General features: G+C 36.7%; 5 protein-coding genes across 6 annotated transcripts; 2 read left to right on the forward strand and 3 right to left on the reverse strand.

Annotated features, from left to right (window-relative positions):
- Nucleotides 1-338: 338 nt before the first annotated feature.
- LOC114180409 lies at nt 339-5,443 on the reverse strand. Of its 2 annotated transcripts, XM_028066727.1 has the most exons (3): nt 5,198-5,443; nt 4,981-5,073; nt 339-1,316 (listed from the first exon to the last, which is right to left on the reverse strand). In XM_028066727.1, the coding sequence occupies exons 1-3, from the start codon at nt 5,235-5,237 to the stop codon at nt 460-462; spliced, it is 990 nt and encodes a 329-aa protein (XP_027922528.1). In that variant the 5' UTR covers nt 5,238-5,443; the 3' UTR covers nt 339-459. The 2 variants fall into 2 exon arrangements, with proteins under 2 accessions (XP_027922528.1, XP_027922529.1); XM_028066728.1 differs by lacking the exons at nt 4,981-5,073; nt 5,198-5,443 and adding an exon at nt 1,389-3,054.
- Nucleotides 5,444-6,656: 1,213 nt separating this feature from the next.
- Nucleotides 6,657-8,101, reverse strand: LOC114181371 (DNA-directed RNA polymerases II, IV and V subunit 12). Its single transcript, XM_028067803.1, has 3 exons — nt 7,954-8,101; nt 7,734-7,826; nt 6,657-6,913 (listed from the first exon to the last, which is right to left on the reverse strand). Exons 1-3 carry the CDS (start codon nt 7,991-7,993, stop codon nt 6,891-6,893), a joined length of 156 nt encoding a protein of 51 aa, XP_027923604.1. The 5' UTR covers nt 7,994-8,101; the 3' UTR covers nt 6,657-6,890.
- Nucleotides 8,102-8,832: 731 nt separating this feature from the next.
- On the forward strand, nt 8,833-10,444 carry LOC114180953 (putative GEM-like protein 8). Its single transcript, XM_028067246.1, has 4 exons — nt 8,833-9,135; nt 9,252-9,317; nt 9,417-9,691; nt 9,972-10,444. The coding sequence occupies exons 1-4, from the start codon at nt 9,027-9,029 to the stop codon at nt 10,161-10,163; spliced, it is 642 nt and encodes a 213-aa protein (XP_027923047.1). The 5' UTR covers nt 8,833-9,026; the 3' UTR covers nt 10,164-10,444.
- A 448-nt stretch (nt 10,445-10,892) lies between these two features.
- LOC114180954 (kunitz trypsin inhibitor 2) lies at nt 10,893-11,684 on the reverse strand. The gene has a single exon (XM_028067247.1). The coding sequence runs from the start codon at nt 11,648-11,650 to the stop codon at nt 11,057-11,059; it is 594 nt and encodes a 197-aa protein (XP_027923048.1). The 5' UTR covers nt 11,651-11,684; the 3' UTR covers nt 10,893-11,056.
- A 2,890-nt stretch (nt 11,685-14,574) lies between these two features.
- Nucleotides 14,575-15,342, forward strand: LOC114182704 (kunitz trypsin inhibitor 2-like). The gene has a single exon (XM_028069630.1). The coding sequence runs from the start codon at nt 14,623-14,625 to the stop codon at nt 15,271-15,273; it is 651 nt and encodes a 216-aa protein (XP_027925431.1). The 5' UTR covers nt 14,575-14,622; the 3' UTR covers nt 15,274-15,342.
- The last annotated feature ends 3,363 nt before the right edge of the window (nt 15,343-18,705 follow it).

Consider the following 18,705-nt stretch of genomic DNA (forward strand, 5'->3'; position numbering starts at 1 on the left):
TTATTAAGTTTATTTCACGTTTCAAACGCATTTCATGATATCATTTATGTTTACACTGTTTGACACATTTTTACTTCAATATTAACTAAGAAACTACACAATTTTGAAATTAAAGAACTAAATTAGACCAAAATTTTGAAAAGGAACTAATTTCAACTTTTACTGAAAATTGAGAAAAAAAAAAACATATTAACCAAAATTGAAAGACCATGACTAAAGAGGCCCGACAACCCTAAAATTTAAGGCCCAGATTCTAAAGAGGCTCGACCAACCTAAAATTGAAAGCCTGTGTACTAAAATGGTCAATTAGGAAGATATAAATCAGCAAGATGATAAGATGTGAATATGATAATTCACTATTGCTAAAATCAAAGTACAAAAAATGATAATTCACTAATCCGAAAAATAAGGTACTAGTTTTGGTCACAAGAGTTTTACATATTTGCATAGCGTCTATTCTTAACCAATAATTGCACCGTTCAATACAAATTTCCAAGGATTTGCTGTCGAAAAGTCAATCGATGGGGCAATGACTCGGGCTTGCTCCAAGGCAGCTTGAAAACCATTTTGAAAGGACTTTGCTACTTCGGTCTTTAAGGTTACCTCGTAGTCTAGGAGTTCTTTCTTCTCTTCCTCCCAAGTGTTTAAGGCAGAAGCATACTCGTCTTTTGCAATGGTCATAGCCTCCTTTTCAGCTTGGATTTCCGCTTCAGCCTTTAGCAGTTTCTCATTAGCTTTAGCGTTAGCATCCTTGAGCTCAATGATTTCAGCCTTCAGACGCTCAAGTTCGCAATCAGTCTCTTTCTTTGACCTTTTGTTGGCTCGAGCTTCCTTTGCTTTCATCTCACTCATGTAGGCTAGAGCAGTGGCCTTATTAAGATAGTTTTGCAAACCAATGCTCAAGTCGACTGCGCTATATTTGCTTAGTTCTATAAGGTCAACATCAAGTAAATTGTGAGCTCGATTGTGGGTCGAATGGGAAAAAGTTGAATCCCAAAAGGACGCTCCTTTACCAAAAGCTTTGCCTTGGTTAGTTGAATCCCAATTATCACCCTTAGCAATGACTGGTGCGTGCTTGCCCAACCAAGAGTGTTCAGTACTTGCCTCTTTATGAGCTTCTTCATCCGAAAGAGAAATCGCATTCTTGCCCTCAAAACATTTCCTTTTCAAGGAAATTTCAAGGGGTGTTTGCTCAGAGCCTGTTGGTTGGTCAACCATCGCCTCTGTATCAGGGGCACCTGTTTCAACGTCATCATCCTCTTTCTCACTCATCTCGTAAAGTAGTTGATACCTCGATCTACGTGAAACTCTCGGCTCTACACAAAAAATACTTTGTCAAAACAACGTTATACTTGTATTTTGACAATGTCAATAGTAACAGGTATTACCTATACAGACTTTTACATCTACACCTCGGTATTCCAGTTTAAGGAGAATGGTTGTATAAAAGACAAATCATATCCTCTAACAATTGGCAGTATAGGGCTTCATCCCCATCTACGTCGACTAGTTCTCCAGGGTGTTGAGCGATAGGATTTGGTGTCCAGTAAAGTGGAAATCCTTCTAATAAAAATAACAATCCAGTAGAAGGTCACACTTTAAAAAAGCACCTCTTGAATTTGTATGAAGAAAAGAAAAGGGATAACAACCCTCGTCTTGAGACTCCCTTTATTGAGGTCCATGAAGCCCTTTTGGTTGGGCGGATCTCAAAAATATAAAAACAAACATGTTTGCAGTAGGTTTGATGTATTGTATCGAGTACGGAATTTGGAAAACTAGTAAATGCCCAACTTGCTTAAAGGATGAATATTACTAAGTTTCTTGACGACTTTGGCTTATGTGTACTTGATGGTGTCAAAGATCAAGTCAGGCTTGGCACATGAATACAAATTTATGTAAGCCATTCTCCTAATAGTTAACCAAATTACAAGTCTAGCAATTTCAAAAAGGAGCCCTAATACAACCTATAAAAGGGTGAAATGCACGAAGAATACAAAGTAAAACCCAAAAACTCGAATGAAACCCAGAAACTTGAATAAAACCCAGAAACTTAAACAAAACCCAAAAACTCGAGTGAGAACCAAGAATTCAAACAATACCCAGAAACTCAAGTACGAACCCAAAAAACCCAGGTAGAACTAAGAGACTTAAACCTAGAAATGCAAAGAAAGATGATTTAAATATTGTGTTTAGGTTATAAACTCAAATATACGAGAAGTAACCAAAAATTCGATTAAAATAATTTAGTAAAGTAAGGTAGAATTGAAGTCACTAGGCCAAGTATGGATGAACTTAAAACGTGTCAAATGAACGTTCGCAAAAAATGATCTGCACAAACATTGCTAAGCTATCAGAGAATGGTGATAGTTTCAGTTCCTCATAGTAATGGGCAATGCAAGAGACAGAAGTTTTGGAGGCGAGAATGCAGTAACCCGGAATGCACCCTTTGAAGGTGTATTTGATAGAATGGACTAAAGTGCTATTAGAAGTTTCTTACAATGTCACCAACTGCCAATTCAAATGTCACGGTTCAAGTTTTTCCAGCTCAAATTAAGAAGTTTTGGTCGTCTTCCCTAACATACAAGGTCTTTATTCTAGGTTCTACTTATACCTTTGATAAACTCGAGCTATGGGGGCTTGTGTGTGGACTGTCGAGTATGTGACATAGGGTGATTGGTGAGAGTTGTTGTGCATGTGTCAATACTATGATCGATATGACCGAGACGGGTAAAAGGATAATTGTTTAATACATGTGGGAGCTATACCAACCCGGATAACTGGATATAGAATAAAGTCGTCAAATAAATTCAGAATATTAGAATATTGTCGTACACATAGAACCTCTTTTGCATAATATGGGGAAAGAAGAGCGTAAAATCAAGAAAGTGTTTATAATTTCGATTAGTTGAACACCAACTCCCTTAAAACAAGGGAGGTGGTTAATATTGTTGGGTTATGTTTCATATGTTATGGTTATGGTCATAGGTCATTGAGAGATTGTGGTTCTATATGGTTATATGACATTAGTCTTACACATATAAGATCTTAGACACCACTTTTACACCAAAACCTTAAGGCAATGTTGTTATGGGTCTTTATTCTTGTATAGTGTTTAACTTTGTCTATTTTATCCAATGTAGGACTTTGACTCACACTTAGACTATTCCCAACATCTCTCCTCAAGGGTGAGTCCCTTGTTTTTTTTCATTTTTTTTTTCATATGGTATATTTCCCTTCAGGTGTATGAGTGACCCCTTTGATTATGGTTATGCGATCAGTCACTTCGGTGACTCCTTTTTGGTTATGGTTATACGGTCAGTCACTCCGAACCATCGACTCTGATACCACTGTTGGGTTATATATTTCTTCATCATATGTTTTGGTTATATATGGGTTATATTCATAGGCATCTTATAGTCATGGTTATTGAGAGATTGTGATTCTATATGGTTATATGACATTAGTCTTACACATATAAGACCTTAGACACCACTTTTACACCAAAACCTTAAGGCAATGTTGTTATGGATCTTTATTCTTATATAGTGTTTAACTTTGTCTATTTTATCCAATGTGGAACTTTGACTCACACTTGGACTATTCCCAACAAATATCATGGAGTCTATCCAGTCCTTTATAATGAGGATAACACATTAGACTAGAGACAGGTGAATACAACCTTTCAACAACCAAATTAAACAGTGAAGGCTCCTAGCATTAAGCTATTTGCACTTTTTGCTAGAACAATATGTAATGTTTTCCTACAATTACGATAACCATCCACCTCTAGATCGTATAAAGCTTTGTCATGTGTTAAAAGCTAGGCCTAAGGTACTATATATTTTAAATGCAAAAAGGGACACGGAATCATCTTTACGAGATGGTACTACACCATGAGATTTTGTGAGGAGACCAATTTACTGTTCTTAAAAACTATAGCTTAAGAGAGAGAACAACCAGCAGAAGTGAAAGAGTAAAAGGAAACTTTTAAAACCAGAATACATCTCATATACACTCCTTTTTTAAACCAAAATAAATTACACCCAAAAAAGCAAACATAAATGTTAATCTTCCTGACATCCAACTATACAAAAACAATACTCAGTAAATAAGAGATCGGATATATGTTACCAAAAAGACAAATTTATACATTGCTAAACTTAAACCGATCACATTAATAGTCTGTTTTCTCTATGAATCCAAAAAATTGCATCAACTACTGCACACACACATATCAGCTTAATATGCAAAATCATATGAAAACCCAGAAATGTACAATTGAATAGCCTACAATTTGCAAAGCACCAACTAAATGGACTGTCAGTCTAGGTCTTCTACGAGTAATCCAGCTCACCATGCAGTACCGAAGAGATGAGAAAAATCTTAGGGTCTATCTAATACCCTTCTCACTTTTTTTTTTTTTAAATATCAAATTTATAAAATAGTCCACACTAGACTACAATCAATTTCTCATAAAAAAAATCAATAAAGTTTGGAAAATTGTTTATAGAGCAAGTGTTTTAGAAATCCGAAATAAGAAAAAAAAATCTGCTAACAGATATTTTCTCATCGTCTTTTTCCCCCCTTCAAATGCTCTATTCAAGTCCTCAAGGAACATACCTATAAAAAAGAATCACACTCAATTAAAAACACTTCTACATGTACTCTGCGGCATACAAGTTTTCAAAAAACAAAAGACAGTTTTCAAAAAAACTAAACTTAGTCTGTACACTGTTACACAATCCTGAAGAAAAACTCAAAAAAGAGAGACTTGTTTTAAACCAACACTCATCTCTAACAAATTCCCTAACACATTATAAATAAGTGTAGAGAGAATTTCCAACGGTAACTATAATTACTGATTACTTCTATTATTTATTTTAATTATTATACACAAGTGAAGAAAACAAAAAGATAACTCAGCAGCCAGAACGAAACACAATGTATGTAGAATAGCGAGTTAATGAAATCGAAGCTTACTGCGATAAATGCGCTTCTTGTAAAGGATACGGTAACCGCACTCCCGGCACTGCATATCGTCACCAGGCTTCATCATATTCTCCATGCGACAATCTGAAGCATACACACACTTAAAATCACAATTCATCCTCAAAACCCTAAACACACACTTATATTTGCAGAAAAGGAAAATGAAAAATGCCATTAGGCCAAAGCGAGATAAGATTTGTGAAGAGACTTTTGCAGATATAGCTGACTGGTTCATGCCGAGGACGCATTGGTGATTCCGGCAAACTGTGAAAGAAGAAGGTTGAATAGGCTTTAGGTTTGCTTCGGAGCTGATGCACACGGAAGAAATTGGAAAAGATGAGTCTAAGCTTTCATAGGGAATGATGGTGCTTCATGTTCGTTTCTTGGGGCCCAAATATGAGTTACTTGCCCAATGCCGAGGTTTGAGTTTAGTATCTTACGAGAAAAAAAAAATGACTTTGAAATTTTGCAATTGGATTATTGACTTGCTAATCTAAAAGTTATTTATCATATTTTGGATTGAATTATTAAAAAAACAAAATAAGGAAAATTATGTGGGTGAATGAAGTAAACTATAGAGGTGAATGAAGAAACTGCCAAAATCAGAAACTCTTATTTTCTTCAAATATGGATTTCAGGTTTAGTGCATAGTTGTTGCAATAAAAAGAGGTTAAATATATGGACTTTAATCTTAGTCAACCGAAGCAATAGAAATTGAGAGAAATAATTTCCATAATAGAATGTTAAATAGTGAAAACGAATGTAACAAATTCGACAAAACAAAAACTGTTGTAACTACGTATGAAAAAAATAAACTTTCGATCTTCTCATACATGGAGTTAAAGATTTTTTGTACTTACCTAAATTTTATATTTTTATTAGTTTTCTACGGTCAGTCTTACAAAGTATGTAAACACACACACATGCACATGCCAATAAAATAATTTGGTGAATTTCTTTTACAAAATAATAATAAATTTAAAAACATATTATTAAGCTTTCTTTTTTAATTTCAACCCTCTATTTTCGACCTATCTGAGGGATTTTCAAAGTTCAAACATGATGTTTTATAACAGTACGAGGATACAATTAATATTTATTGTGTATAAAATCATTTAGAAGACTAAAAGTAACATTGTTTTGTACAAAACAAATTAAAAATATTTAGGAGACTAAAAGGTACATTGATCATTTTTATTTTTTTCCGATAAACATTTAAAAACATTATCCAAATTTATCCTAATCCTCAAACTGCAAGGAGGCATACATACAGCAAGCATATATCCAAATTTAGTATGGCCCTGCTTTTCAAAAGCCACTTACAATCCAAAAACACAATCGACCTTAATCTGCAGAAAGCCATCATGCAACATCACATGTATCTTATCATTCTATATTTCACGTGTCTTTTGCTTTTACCAGTAATTTCATTCAGATTTACTTCATACGCTGCACAGAAGGCATATTAACTTATAAATGAATCGGTCATATGATTTAATAGTACTAACAAATACTTCGTTGATATAATCAAGAACGTCCAACAAACATGATCTGCTTTCGATAAATTCCCAAAAACAACCCCAAAAAGCATAAATAAAAAATAGCACCTTAAACAAACTATGATGATGGGTATTAAAACAAACATGTAAACGAGGACATGAGACGACTAACCAAACCAAACACCCAGTTGATCTATTAATGAGCAAAAATAGTAAAAATATATTCACATTTAAAAGTTTTCTTTTCTCGTTTTCTAAAACTATCATCAAAATGCAAACTGCAGAATTCTCAGATCATCGCTGTATTATAAGTAGTTCTTCAATATCACAGACCAAATACAACACATGGTACATATGCAGCACATTTTAATCATGGAAATGCCAATGCCGCAGCAGTTTTCTTCAGCGGGCCTCGTATTGGACAACTGCACAAAAAACACCATCTTAAGTACAGTACATAAAAACCATGCAGCTAAAATGTGCAAAGTTTATATTAGATATGATATTTTTATGCCAAGTCCAAGTAGTTCTTCCAATGGATATGCCCAAACTTGTGTCTAGCCATTAACAAATCATTCTCATGATGCTTCACACTCATAGACACTAGAACTGAGCGAAAAAGGTGAAGAAAAGAAATTTCACTTGGAGTTGGAATATGCTACGAAGTACTTCCAATTCTGAGATAGAATAAAATCATCTTTATAAAATAGTCCACACCACAATATACTATAATCAAACTCTCATAAAATAATCAATTAAGTTTTGAAAATTGTGTACAGAACAAGTGTTTTAGAAAAAAAACAAGGAAAAAATCCGCTAATAGATGCTTTCTCAACTTCAAATGCTCTATCCAAGTGCTCAAAGAACAAACTTATAAAAAAGAATAACGCTCAATTACAAACACCTCTATATATGCTCTGCGGCATAAAAGTTTTCAAAAAGCAAAAAACAGATTTCAAAAGACTAGACAAACAAGGCCTTAGTTTGTACACTGTTACACAGGACTGAAGCGAGAGCTAGAAACAGAGAAACTTGTTTTAAAGCAACACTCATCTCTAACAATTTCACTAAAACGTTATAAATAACCATAAATGAAAGAGAGAATTTCTAACGCCAAAGATGACCACTGATTGGTTCTAGTATTTGAATTAATGAACGTAAGTGAAGAAGACAAAAACATAACTCAGCAACAACGAACGAAATATAATGTATATAGAATAGCACGTTAACGAAATTGAAGCTTACTGCGACGAGTGCGCTTCTTGTAAAGGATACGGTAACCGCACTCGCGGCACTGTATAACGTCACCAGGCTTCAGCGTATTCTCCATGCCACAATCTGAAGCATATACACACACGTAAAATCCCTCTTCATTCTCAAAACCCTAAACACACATTTATATTTACGGAAAAGAAAAACAGGAAAACACGACTAGGTCAAAGTGAGAAGAGATTAGGGAATAAACCTCCGCAGATGTAGCTGACCGGCTCAGGTTGAGGATCCATCGGTGATTCCGGCAAACTGTAAAAGAAGAAGGTTCTAGGCTTTAGGTTTCGCTTCGGACCTGATGCACACTGAAAAAATTAAAGTGAGGCGCTGAGTCTAAGCTTTTATAAGAATGATTGGGCTTAATGTTTGTCTTGGGCCCAAAATTGCGGTCAGTTGCACACTCTTTTTTTTTTCTTTTCATCTCCATATATATTTTTGTCAAATTTGAGTTTATTTTAAATAATTATATATTAATGGAATCAGTTTTCAAACTGTGTTTAAAAACCTAGTGATGGCTCTTTTATAACCAAAAAATTGAAGAAGAGACTAAATTGATATATTTTTCAAATTTTGAGAACCAATATGCATGAATTTTTTTGGCCAAAAAGAAAGTATAGAAACAAAAAATCACATTTTCCCTTAAATTTTTTTTTATAAATTATACTTAGCAGAATTTATGTTTTATTGCATGCATAATTTAAGCCTATAAATTTTTAATTATTAAATTTGGCAGGATTAAGATTAATTATAAAATCATGTAATCTTTAATAAACTTTTGATGTTACATACAGAATTGAATAGTTAAAATTGACTCATTTAATTAATACTAATTGCCAAAATTGAATATAATCACATTTCACTACTTGATTAATTTGCAACATGGAAAATTGAACTTTTTCTTCTTATATATTTCGAAATTAAATGAAGAAATAGTAGTTAATTCTAGAATAGTCAATGACGGCCACGCTTTGGTCAACTAACCATTAAATAGAAAATTAAATTCAAAAACCAGTGTACACCAGCTTTCTTTGACTTGGGAAAATTTTCGAATCCACTTGCATATTCGTCTTAAATCTCAACCTAGTTAATAGCCAGAAACAATGCCTATTCTGTGAAAATCAAGACAAGAATTTGTCCTATATACCAAATTGTATTTTGATTATAATAATTGCTACGAAACTTGTAATACAAAGCTTCCCTTAAACATACAATCTTTCAGCATATTTTGAAGCATTCTGTTTCGAGTATCGAATTTCTGAAATCACGATTATGAAGTCTTTTGATACCTCTCCGGGGAGATCCATTTCTTTTCCACATCTTGATGACAATTTACCACAAAATCAAGTTTCTGTTGATAGCTATTCTTTCAACAACAAAGGTAAAAACCGGAACTTTCTTTTTCTTCCTTGTTTTTATACTTTGTTCTCATCACACCAATACAGAAGACTAAACCAGTAACAGACTATAAAGGGAGTTCTTTTGTACCTTCTGCAGGTAAAGAGAATGACATGAAGAACACAGGAAAAAACAGCAGTTTTACATATAGGATTCATGACCATGGTAATTCAAAGTTGAGAATCACACACATCAGAAAAAAGTGATCAATTCTACTGAATATTAGATTAACTCACTATGCGTTTTATGCATGCATGACTGCAGTGAAAATGGGTCCTAATCTGTCTGAGATTCTGAAGGGAAAGTTGAGTTTGGGGGCAAGGATTATACAAGAAGGAGGAAGAGGGAATATTTTCAAGAATGTTTTCGGGATGCAAGAGAAAGAGCAATTGTTGAAGGCCTCTCAGTGTTATGTATATACCACAGCTGGTCCTATTGCAGGAGTTCTCTTCATCTCAACCGAAAAGGTTGCATTTTGCAGTGAAAGGCCAATAACCTTCAGTTCTGTGACAGGAGAGTTAGCCAGGGCACCATACAAGGTAGTCTTTCATACGAAAGAACCTAACTTTAAACTCAAATTAGTTAGTTATATGCAAGGTTTTAAAAAGGACAGTGACGCAATTTCTGTCACACAACATCATAGTTTTTGAGGATGGCTGTGGTTGCAATTGTGTCTGCATGATTTTATTTATCCAAAATTTTGTGTAACATCAACGAAATTGTAACTGCAACTGCAATTTAAAATCTTGTGTATATGTTTTTCACCTACTGCATTCTTCTGAAATCTGATGTCAATGTGCTTTTTTATCATATATGCAGGTTTTGATTCCAATAGGTAGAATAAAAGAGGTCAATGAAAGCCAGAATGTGAATAATGTAGAACAGAAGTACATAGAGATAGTGACAGAGGATGATTCTGAATTTTGGTTTGTGGGATTCTTGCGGTACGAGAAAGCTCTTAAGAATCTCAACAAAGCCATTTCCATGTCCATTTATAACCGAAAGCAGTAAATGTCAAAACTTTCTATATTTTTGTGAAGTACTTAGTTTTATTTTTCTGTTGGGTAGTTAAGATTCATAATGTGAATGAGATTTCTAGCAATGCGGTGTTCAAGTTTATGCGTGTTGCCTGTTATCTTTTGGGGATGATTAACAGCTGATGATGACTAATTTGTATAGGTTAAGGTATAAAACAAGTATTAATCTTTACATAGGTTTAAGGTAGGTCTCAAAGCACTGAGGTCAAACTTTCACATTCATAATGTATGTCCCAATCCTAAATCAATTGAGCTGACTATTGTACCATGTGTATTCATGATTGTTATTGTTAAAAAGAGACTTCAAACAACCTAATTTAACCATACAAAATGGACTTACAAATTAAAATTTGCATGTGTTGAAAATTAATCTTACCTCTAATTAATTTGAAACTTTTAATACAACATCTCATGTTGAACATATATATCTAGCACACAAAGCTAGACATTAACCGTTGGTCTGATATAATTAATGGAACAATAAAATCTAATACATAACAAATTTTATTAAGATAAATTTTAAAACATGATTATGATACTATATTAAAAAATAAACTTTAAATGTAATTTAATTTACAAAATTAGTTTTTAAACTTTAAATGATTAACTTATTTTTAGTTGATGTAAAATCTTCTATCTTTATTTTGTTTTCCAAGTTAACAGAGTTATCTAACCTTACGTACGACTTGGCACAAAAGATAAGTAAGATGATAAAGGGGTTATGCATTATTGATCACCAAAACGTGAACCAAAGGAGTGCTTACACTTCCACAATAGCATATTACTTATTATATTCATATAATCATGACTTTCCCAAAAGAACCACCTAGTCTGATTTGACTAGTTTTATTCATTCTGGTCGGAAAATCAAGCCCTCTTGAACTTAACCTTGAAGGATGGAACCTGGTCACTGAGAGACAAATGTTTGTTTCCATCATCACCATTAAACAACCCAAGTTCCCGACACAAAGTCTGGCATTTGCAGACCGAGGGACAGAAAGAAAGGACATAATCTTTGTCAGCCTTCTCGATCTTGAACCAATTAACAACAGTGTCAATCCCTGGATTGCCTTCAACACCACCAGTGCTCAAAAACCACACCCCAGTTAACACCTTGAGGAGCTTCCACACAGGGGGTTTGTCACAGGAGGTGGTTGTGCCATAGGACTTGATGTTGAGATCGGTTGAAGTTAGAATAACACCGGTTTTGGCATTGTAGGGTGTGAAAGTAACTGGGGTGCCATTCAAGACTTCAAGCTTCTCTTGCACCACAAAGAGAGGACACGTGTCGTTGCCACTGGTTGAAACAGTGAGGCCACCACCTTTTCCTCTCAGGACTGGGAGAATGTAGTACTTCACACCTGTTCTCAGTTTCTGGCCTGAGGTATCAACCACTGGTTCAGGTGCTGCTACAGCAACACCAATGAAGAGAATGGAAAATGCTAAGAGTGAAGCCTTCATGTTTCTGTGTGTATTTCATGGATTGGGAAAGAGTAGCTTCTATTTATAGCGCTTGAAAGGGGACATGTCACATGATGAGTTTTGTGTGTTTTGGATCTATTATTCAATTTGCATAAGAATACTATTTTTGAGATGGAATGATTACTTTAAGGAGTGGGTTCTAGGTCATAGATAAAATCTTATATTAATGAAATTCCCTTTGATCGAAGTGAGAAGACGGTTCAAGAAAGGTATCAGCGTCAAAGTCTGTGTCTTTGTCGACAACATTATCTTTTGCTAACGTGACAATTGTTTTGCACATGTTTATCGTGGAAGAACTATAACCAGAGTCCAAAACCAAACTAGTTTTAAAAGTGATGCCAATTTGACAAGATGAGTCGGTGATTAATTAAAACTTTATTTTTATCTTTATTTCTATATAACAATTCTCCATCAAAAACGCATTGGTGTCATATCCTGATCTATGAAGATAGATTCTTCTAGTCGTGAATTATTTTATTTAATTTTATAGTTCTCACTGTTTGATTATAGTCTACACATTCAAAAATCGACAATTTCAATTCCCTTATTATTTTCTTTATCCGAAATTTAAAACTGCAAAGATTCAAATTACTTAAGCAACAAATGTTAAATTACAACTAAACCAATTCTTTTGAATTATTATATGTATAGTACTTTTTAATACTTTTTTATTTTTATCTATATGTTACTTTTAAAGCATAACGTGTTCTTTAAAGCTGAATTTTTATGTAGAGGTAGATTTGGTCGATCTAAATTGCATGAATCCGTTTTTAAACAAGTTAACTTGGTTTGAATAATGATAAAATATCTGGGTTAATAAAAAACTAATAAAAATATAATTTATTAAAATTTTCTTAACTTTTGAAATTCAATCTAATCTGACTTGTTATTTGTGTCATGTACCAAACATTGCTAATTTCAATATGTTGTATTTTCTAGTTTTGGTTTCTTATTTTGTGATTGAAAAGCACAAGAGACACACATGGAAAAAGCTTTTGCAGCCATTGAATGGAATTTGGAAAGAAGTCACCCACTGAGTGCGTTTACATTTAATGGCCGACATATCATTTTCGTTGACTACCTCTTCTTTTCGATTTTTTTATAAGTTTAATAGTTTTTTTCTCATGATTTTTTTCTTTAATTTTATTTCACTATTTTCAACTTAATCTCACACACACACACACAACACACACACACAGAGCAATAATAAATAATAACACACAGTGAATTATATACATAACTATAACAATATTGTTACTAAAATATTATGTTAATTTATTTATTTTAAATAAAACTAAATAAAATATTTAAAATAATGTCATAAAATTAAAGAAATTCATAAAGAAATATTAAACTTTGTTTGCGAGAATTCAAATATTCAAAACTCTTTTCTATTTAAATATTTAGCTTTTTTAGCACATTTTAGTTTATCTAACATATCCGATGTTTGAAGTATCTATATTAACCAAATTAAAAAAATATAAATAAAGTTCACATTTTCATGTACATGAGAATGTCAAGACATACGGGTTGGTTCATCACGAGCCCGGTTAGAATTGGGTGAACCTAATTTGACTCATTTTATAGTGAGTCAGAAATTTTGTAATCTAGTTCAACCCATCACGGGTTGGTGGATTAAGTGGATTGACTCACTAATCCACATAAAAAAATATTTATTTATTTTTTAATATTCAAATATTTAAATAAATTTTTAAGAAAAAATTAGAAAAATCAAACTATACATTTTTGTCATGCTAATTTAGAAAAAATTATTTATAAGACGATTGCTTAAATAATTTACTATAAAGATTATAGTTAAAGATTAAAATATCAACAAACTTGACAATCAAATTAATTAAACATTAATATATAGTAAGAAGGAGACCACTATAAATAGCATTTTTTTTTGTTTTGTTTTTGGTAACTTGGAATTTAAGAATTTGAATATTGAAGACCTTAATGTGTTGATCTATATATTGAATTTTTTGTTATTTTAAAAAATGAAGAATATAAGTCTCTGGTCATTTGATTTTATTTAAATGATTATGATAAATAAAGCTTTTATGCATAGATAAATGAGATCTGAGATCTATCGTTAGCGTATATATTATTCATTATTTTAATGTCAATTGATTTTAAGTTGAAATTTAACCTTTTAAGATTTTCTACACTGAATGTGCAAAACTATACTAAATTTAAATTGATATTATAACTAATAACACTTTTCATATTCAGTGGAAAAAAAAATCTGTTTGATTCATGAGTTTCTTTTTTTTTTTACAAAATTTGATTTATAAGATTATTATTCCCTTCTGGGATGCCAGCTATCACTGGCTCCACTTTCCGGTATCTACAACAATAAAAATAGAGAATTTTCAATTCAAACTCTTTTTGTCTCAATTAATGTGGTATTAATAATCTATTTGAAAAAATTATTTAATAATATTATTGATATAAATATTAAATAAAAATTTTCCCTGTACATATAGATAAGTCTAGCCATGTCACAAATTTGTTTGTGTACGAAAAAAAGTAAAACAATCCATCTGTACCCACTTCACAGAATATATATATATATATATATATATATATATATATATATATATATATATATATATATATATATATATATATATATATATATATATATATAATGACAGATAAGAAGTTTAGATTCTTAAAAACTTCATAAAATATGAGTGATAATATATATGAACAAAAATAAAACTATGGACGCGTGAATCTATTGAACTCTGAGTTCTTAAATGGAAACACAATCACAATAAACTATGTTAGCCAACAATAATCATTGGTCAGAAAAATCTTTGACCAAAGATATATGCATGTTTTATACATCCACGGATAAGGAACATGAACATACAAGTATAATAGTGTTATAAATTGATGCTTCTTACTTTCCATTTCTTCCATTCATTACCGAAACACAAACGATGAAGATGAAGCACGTAGCATTTCTCGTCTTCTTTGGCTTGATCTCAGAAGCATTACTTGGAGCTGGTGAAGCTGTTCATGAGGCAGTGATTGATACAAAAGGCAAGAAACTGAGAGCTGATGCAAATTACCATATCATCCCTGCTGTGCCCTTCACCATATGCGGCTTTGTTAGCTGTTTCACTGGTGGAGGCCTTGCACTTGGCAGCGTTGATGATGAATCATGTCCTCTCGATGTTGTAGTGGAGAAAGCCAATGAAGGTCTACCACTGAGGTTGTTACCTTTCGACACTAAAAAGGGTGTCATTCGTGTCTCCACTGATTTGAACATTTTTTTCTCCGATGCTGATGAAAGATGTCCGCACCATTCCACTGTGTGGAGGCTTGATGACTTTGATGCCTCTGTCGGTCAGACATATGTGACCACTGGTGGTGTTGTCGGAACCCCAAATCAGCACACAATTCTGAACTGGTTCAAGATTCTGAAGTACGAGGATGCTTATAAGCTTGTTTATTGTCCCAGTGTGTGCCCCTCTTGCCACCATCCGTGCAAAGATCTTGGAGTGTTTGTGGATGAGAATAATAGAATGCGTCTGGCACTCAGTGATTTTCCCTTCAAAGTTAAGTTCAATCAAAGCTCTTTCCATTGAAAATTCAGAGTGAATACTTGTGTTCATCATAATGATCCATGAATTAGATTCCTTTCTGAAAAATAAATGAAGAGCACTATAAATTATTATCATCAAAGATATTTTATAAACTAGATATTTCCCTAATAAATATCAGTAAAATATTTTAAAATATTATATATGAATATACAAATACATAATACAAATTGAAATATGGATGCATCATATGATCGTAGCATCAAAATTAATAACTATCCACATTATTTGTCTATTTCAGAAACCATTGTTACTGTTTCGGGTAAGGGACCAAGAGTCTACTAAAAGAATCTCTCCACTTCGCGTTATCCTTCTCCTCTCCACTTCGCGTTATCCTTCTCCTCTCCAGTAACTTCAGCGAAATCCACTCCTTAGCTCGATCGGTTGGGATGACGATCGGGGTACCTGTCTAAAGTACTCCGATGCTTAAATCAGAATGGGCCGATCGGTATGTCAGAATATCAACTGTAATAAATGCGGAATTAATGTCCTTACCAACCTACCTTTGGGCCCTATTTATAGCTTTCGACATGGGCCTGTAATTAGGGTTTCTTAATCACGGCCCAATGACCCCTTAATGAAGATTAGTGACCCGTTTAACCGATAATTATTGACTTAAGTTATTTAACCGTGCGACCGATGGCCGCTTGGCTGGGTTGATAACGTTATGTTTCCAACAAGCTAACAATCTGTATTTTACCGATCAACCGACAGGTGCTTAAGAAGGTCCGTCGCTGTTGTTTTACCGATGAACCGATGGGCCCTCGAGGTTAGAAGGTCCATCGCTGTTATTCTACCGATGAGCCGATAGGCCCTCGAGGTCAGAAGGTCCATCGCTGTTGTTCTACCGATGAACCGATGGGCCCTCGAGGTTAGAAGGTCCATCGCTGTTGTTCTACCGATGAGCCGATGGGCCCTCGAGGTCAGAAGGTCCATCGCTGTTGTTCTACCGATGAACCGATGGGCCCTCGAGGTTAGAAGGTCCATCGCTGTTGTTCTACCGATGAACCGATGGGCCCTCGAGGTTAGAAGGTCCATCGCTGTTGTTCTACCGATGAGCCGATGGGCCCTCGAGGTCAGAAGGTCCATCGCTGTTGTTCTACCGATGAACCGATGGGCCCTCGAGGTTAGAAGGTCCATCGCTGTTGTTCTACCGATGAGCCGATGGGACATACAGTACACAAGCCCCCCCAGCCTCGAGCGATGGAAATGAAGCGAGGAGGTTTTACCAAGACTGTGGTGCCGATTGACCGCCGGCGTTTCTCAACGGTTACATTGCCTCGTGGATCGTGCCTGACAGTTACGATTTGAAGCGTCGCGAAGCATGGACCGTCGATCTGAACATGATCGTAGGGTTCCGGGGCCGCCACGTGTCATATGGTCCCCCCTATAAATAGGTTTGTGTGGTTGTCGTTATTTTCACGCTTTCCTTTCTCTTTCTAGCCGAGCTTCCGATCGTTTTCTTCTATCTGCAGGTAAAAATGTCTTCTAGCGCATCGGGTTCAGAGGGTCTGTCGGGTGGAGCGGTCAGGTGGTCTGGGGGCGCTGGGTCGGTTTCCGCCCTGTTTGAGTCGTCTGAGTCAGGAACTTCGCTCGGGGGAGTGTCGGGCGCAACAAGTTCCCCAATTCTCCTAAGTGGCAGTTCTGAGGCCGAGCCACCGGTCGTGGAGGCGGCGGAGCAGGTCGCTAGTTCTGACGAGAGCGGGGACATCATAGGGATCGACGTTGGCGACGAGGGGGACGAGGCCAATCTGCCAGAAATATCGGGATACGACTGGGCTCCCTATGAGCCGCGCACACTCGCGACAAGGTTCCGATGGGGCAACGACCTGGGGGATCTGGTCGAGCGGACCAGGATATTCAGCGAGGAAGTAGAGGATAGACACCTTCGGGTCAAGATATGTGCCGGCAACGAGAGAGTGTGCCATGGGAAGGGAGAGGCGAAGCTAGACTTCTTCTATGTGTACGCCTGCCTTTTCCATGATCTGGGCTTAACCGTGCCGTTTGCCGATTGGCAGATGGCAGTCCTCCGCCAGATCCAGTGTGCACCGACGCAGATTCATCCGAACGCATGGGCGTCTATGCAGGCGTTCGACAACCTATGCCGGGCGGCCGGCCTGACACCAACCATGCCTCTGTTCCTTCATTTCTATAAGACTCGACCGACGGCGTCTAAGGGTTGGGTTTCGTTCCTCGGGGCGAACAAGAGTTTGCTCACCCTCTACCTTGCCTCCTACAAGGGTTTCAAGACCAGATTTTTTAAGGTCGCGATTCCCCGCAAGGGGAGGAGGTATATCTTTGACGAGCAGGATCGCCCTAGATTTCCGCTGTACTGGACAGCGTTCCCACCTCCCACGGATGCATGGGCTGAAGAGCGGCTGATCCCGGCCGAGCGGGCTGACCTAACCGTCCTCAAGACCCTGCCCGACAAGATCCCCCCGCGGCCGCTGATCCAATGCCTCCGTTCCCCGGACTTATCGAGGGCGGTTTACGGTTAGTTGTTCTGGTATTACCGATCGTTAAAGCGACCGCAGTTAACTTATTTACTTTGCTGTTTTACAGATATAATGGCTCGGACGACCGCTCCTAGTGCCGAATTTTTGGCCCGCGCTAAGACTCGCCGACGGGGAGAGGACCCCGTGGAGGAGGTGGTGCCCCTTCAGACCGTCCCTGCAGCCCCTGCGACCGGTCGAGTTCCGGCTGCCACTGCTCCCGCTGGCGCTTCGGGTGCCGTCTCACGGCCTCGTTTTATTGTGAAGCCCCCTGGCTCTGGCGCCGCTGCTGCTGCTGCTGCGGACAAGGGCAAGAAATCAAAGAAGGGCGACTCCCCCACCGGTCGGCCTTCTAAGAGACAGAAGGGAGGGGAGACATCTGGTTCCCTCGCTGGCGCTTTCCTCGGCGGTGATGTCCGCCTTGACGAAGAGGTTTCCCTCCAGTTGGGTCCCTGAGTGACGGACGCCCTGAAGGATTTATCGGAAGAGGAAGCCATTCGGACCGCCGGGGAGCTAGCCCTTAGGCTTGCTGCTTTATACTCCAAGTTTCCTCGCCTCGACCGGAGCAGGATAGAGAACTTGGAGAAGGAGCTCGTTGCGGCTAAGGCCGAGCTGAACGAGGTGAAGGCATCGGCGGCCGACTTGAAGACGCAGTTCGATCGGCTGAACGGCATCAAGGCTGAGCATGCCAAGTGTGCTGGACTGCTCAAGGCTGCCGACGACCGCGCAAAGGCGGAGCAAGCAAAGGCAGGTGAAGCCGCCAAAGAATTATGCAAACTCCAGCGACGCTTCGACGATCTGACGCTGGAGCATATGGCCGCCGCCGGTTCGGCTTCGGATTGGCAGAAGAAAGCGAAGGACCTAGAGGCCGAGCTGGGAGTGGCAGACGAGCAGGTATTTGCTCAATACGAGGCGGGATTCCAGA

This window comes from Vigna unguiculata, chromosome 4, assembly GCF_004118075.2.
Source record: "Vigna unguiculata cultivar IT97K-499-35 chromosome 4, ASM411807v1, whole genome shotgun sequence".
Lineage (NCBI taxonomy): Eukaryota > Viridiplantae > Streptophyta > Magnoliopsida > Fabales > Fabaceae > Vigna > Vigna unguiculata.

Coding starts and splice junctions, on each gene's coding strand:
- LOC114180409 (XM_028066727.1), bottom strand. CDS start 5,237: ATGCGTCCTCGGCATGAACCAGTCAGCTATATCTGCAAAA. Junction 5,074..5,197: donor AGTCAGCTATATCTGCAAAA/GTCTCTTCACAA, acceptor TGTATGCTTCAG/ATTGTCGCATGGAGAATATG. Junction 1,317..4,980: donor CAAGAAGCGCATTTATCGCA/GTAAGCTTCGAT, acceptor TTTTTTGTGTAG/AGCCGAGAGTTTCACGTAGA.
- LOC114181371 (XM_028067803.1), bottom strand. CDS start 7,993: ATGGATCCTCAACCTGAGCCGGTCAGCTACATCTGCGGAG. Junction 7,827..7,953: donor GGTCAGCTACATCTGCGGAG/GTTTATTCCCTA, acceptor TATATGCTTCAG/ATTGTGGCATGGAGAATACG. Junction 6,914..7,733: donor CAAGAAGCGCACTCGTCGCA/GTAAGCTTCAAT, acceptor TTTTTTGTGCAG/TTGTCCAATACGAGGCCCGC.
- LOC114180953 (XM_028067246.1), top strand. CDS start 9,027: ATGAAGTCTTTTGATACCTCTCCGGGGAGATCCATTTCTTTTCCACAT. Junction 9,318..9,416: donor ATATAGGATTCATGACCATG/GTAATTCAAAGT, acceptor GCATGACTGCAG/TGAAAATGGGTCCTAATCTG. Junction 9,692..9,971: donor TAGCCAGGGCACCATACAAG/GTAGTCTTTCAT, acceptor TCATATATGCAG/GTTTTGATTCCAATAGGTAG.
- LOC114180954 (XM_028067247.1), bottom strand. CDS start 11,650: ATGAAGGCTTCACTCTTAGCATTTTCCATTCTCTTCATTGGTGTTGCT.
- LOC114182704 (XM_028069630.1), top strand. CDS start 14,623: ATGAAGATGAAGCACGTAGCATTTCTCGTCTTCTTTGGCTTGATCTCA.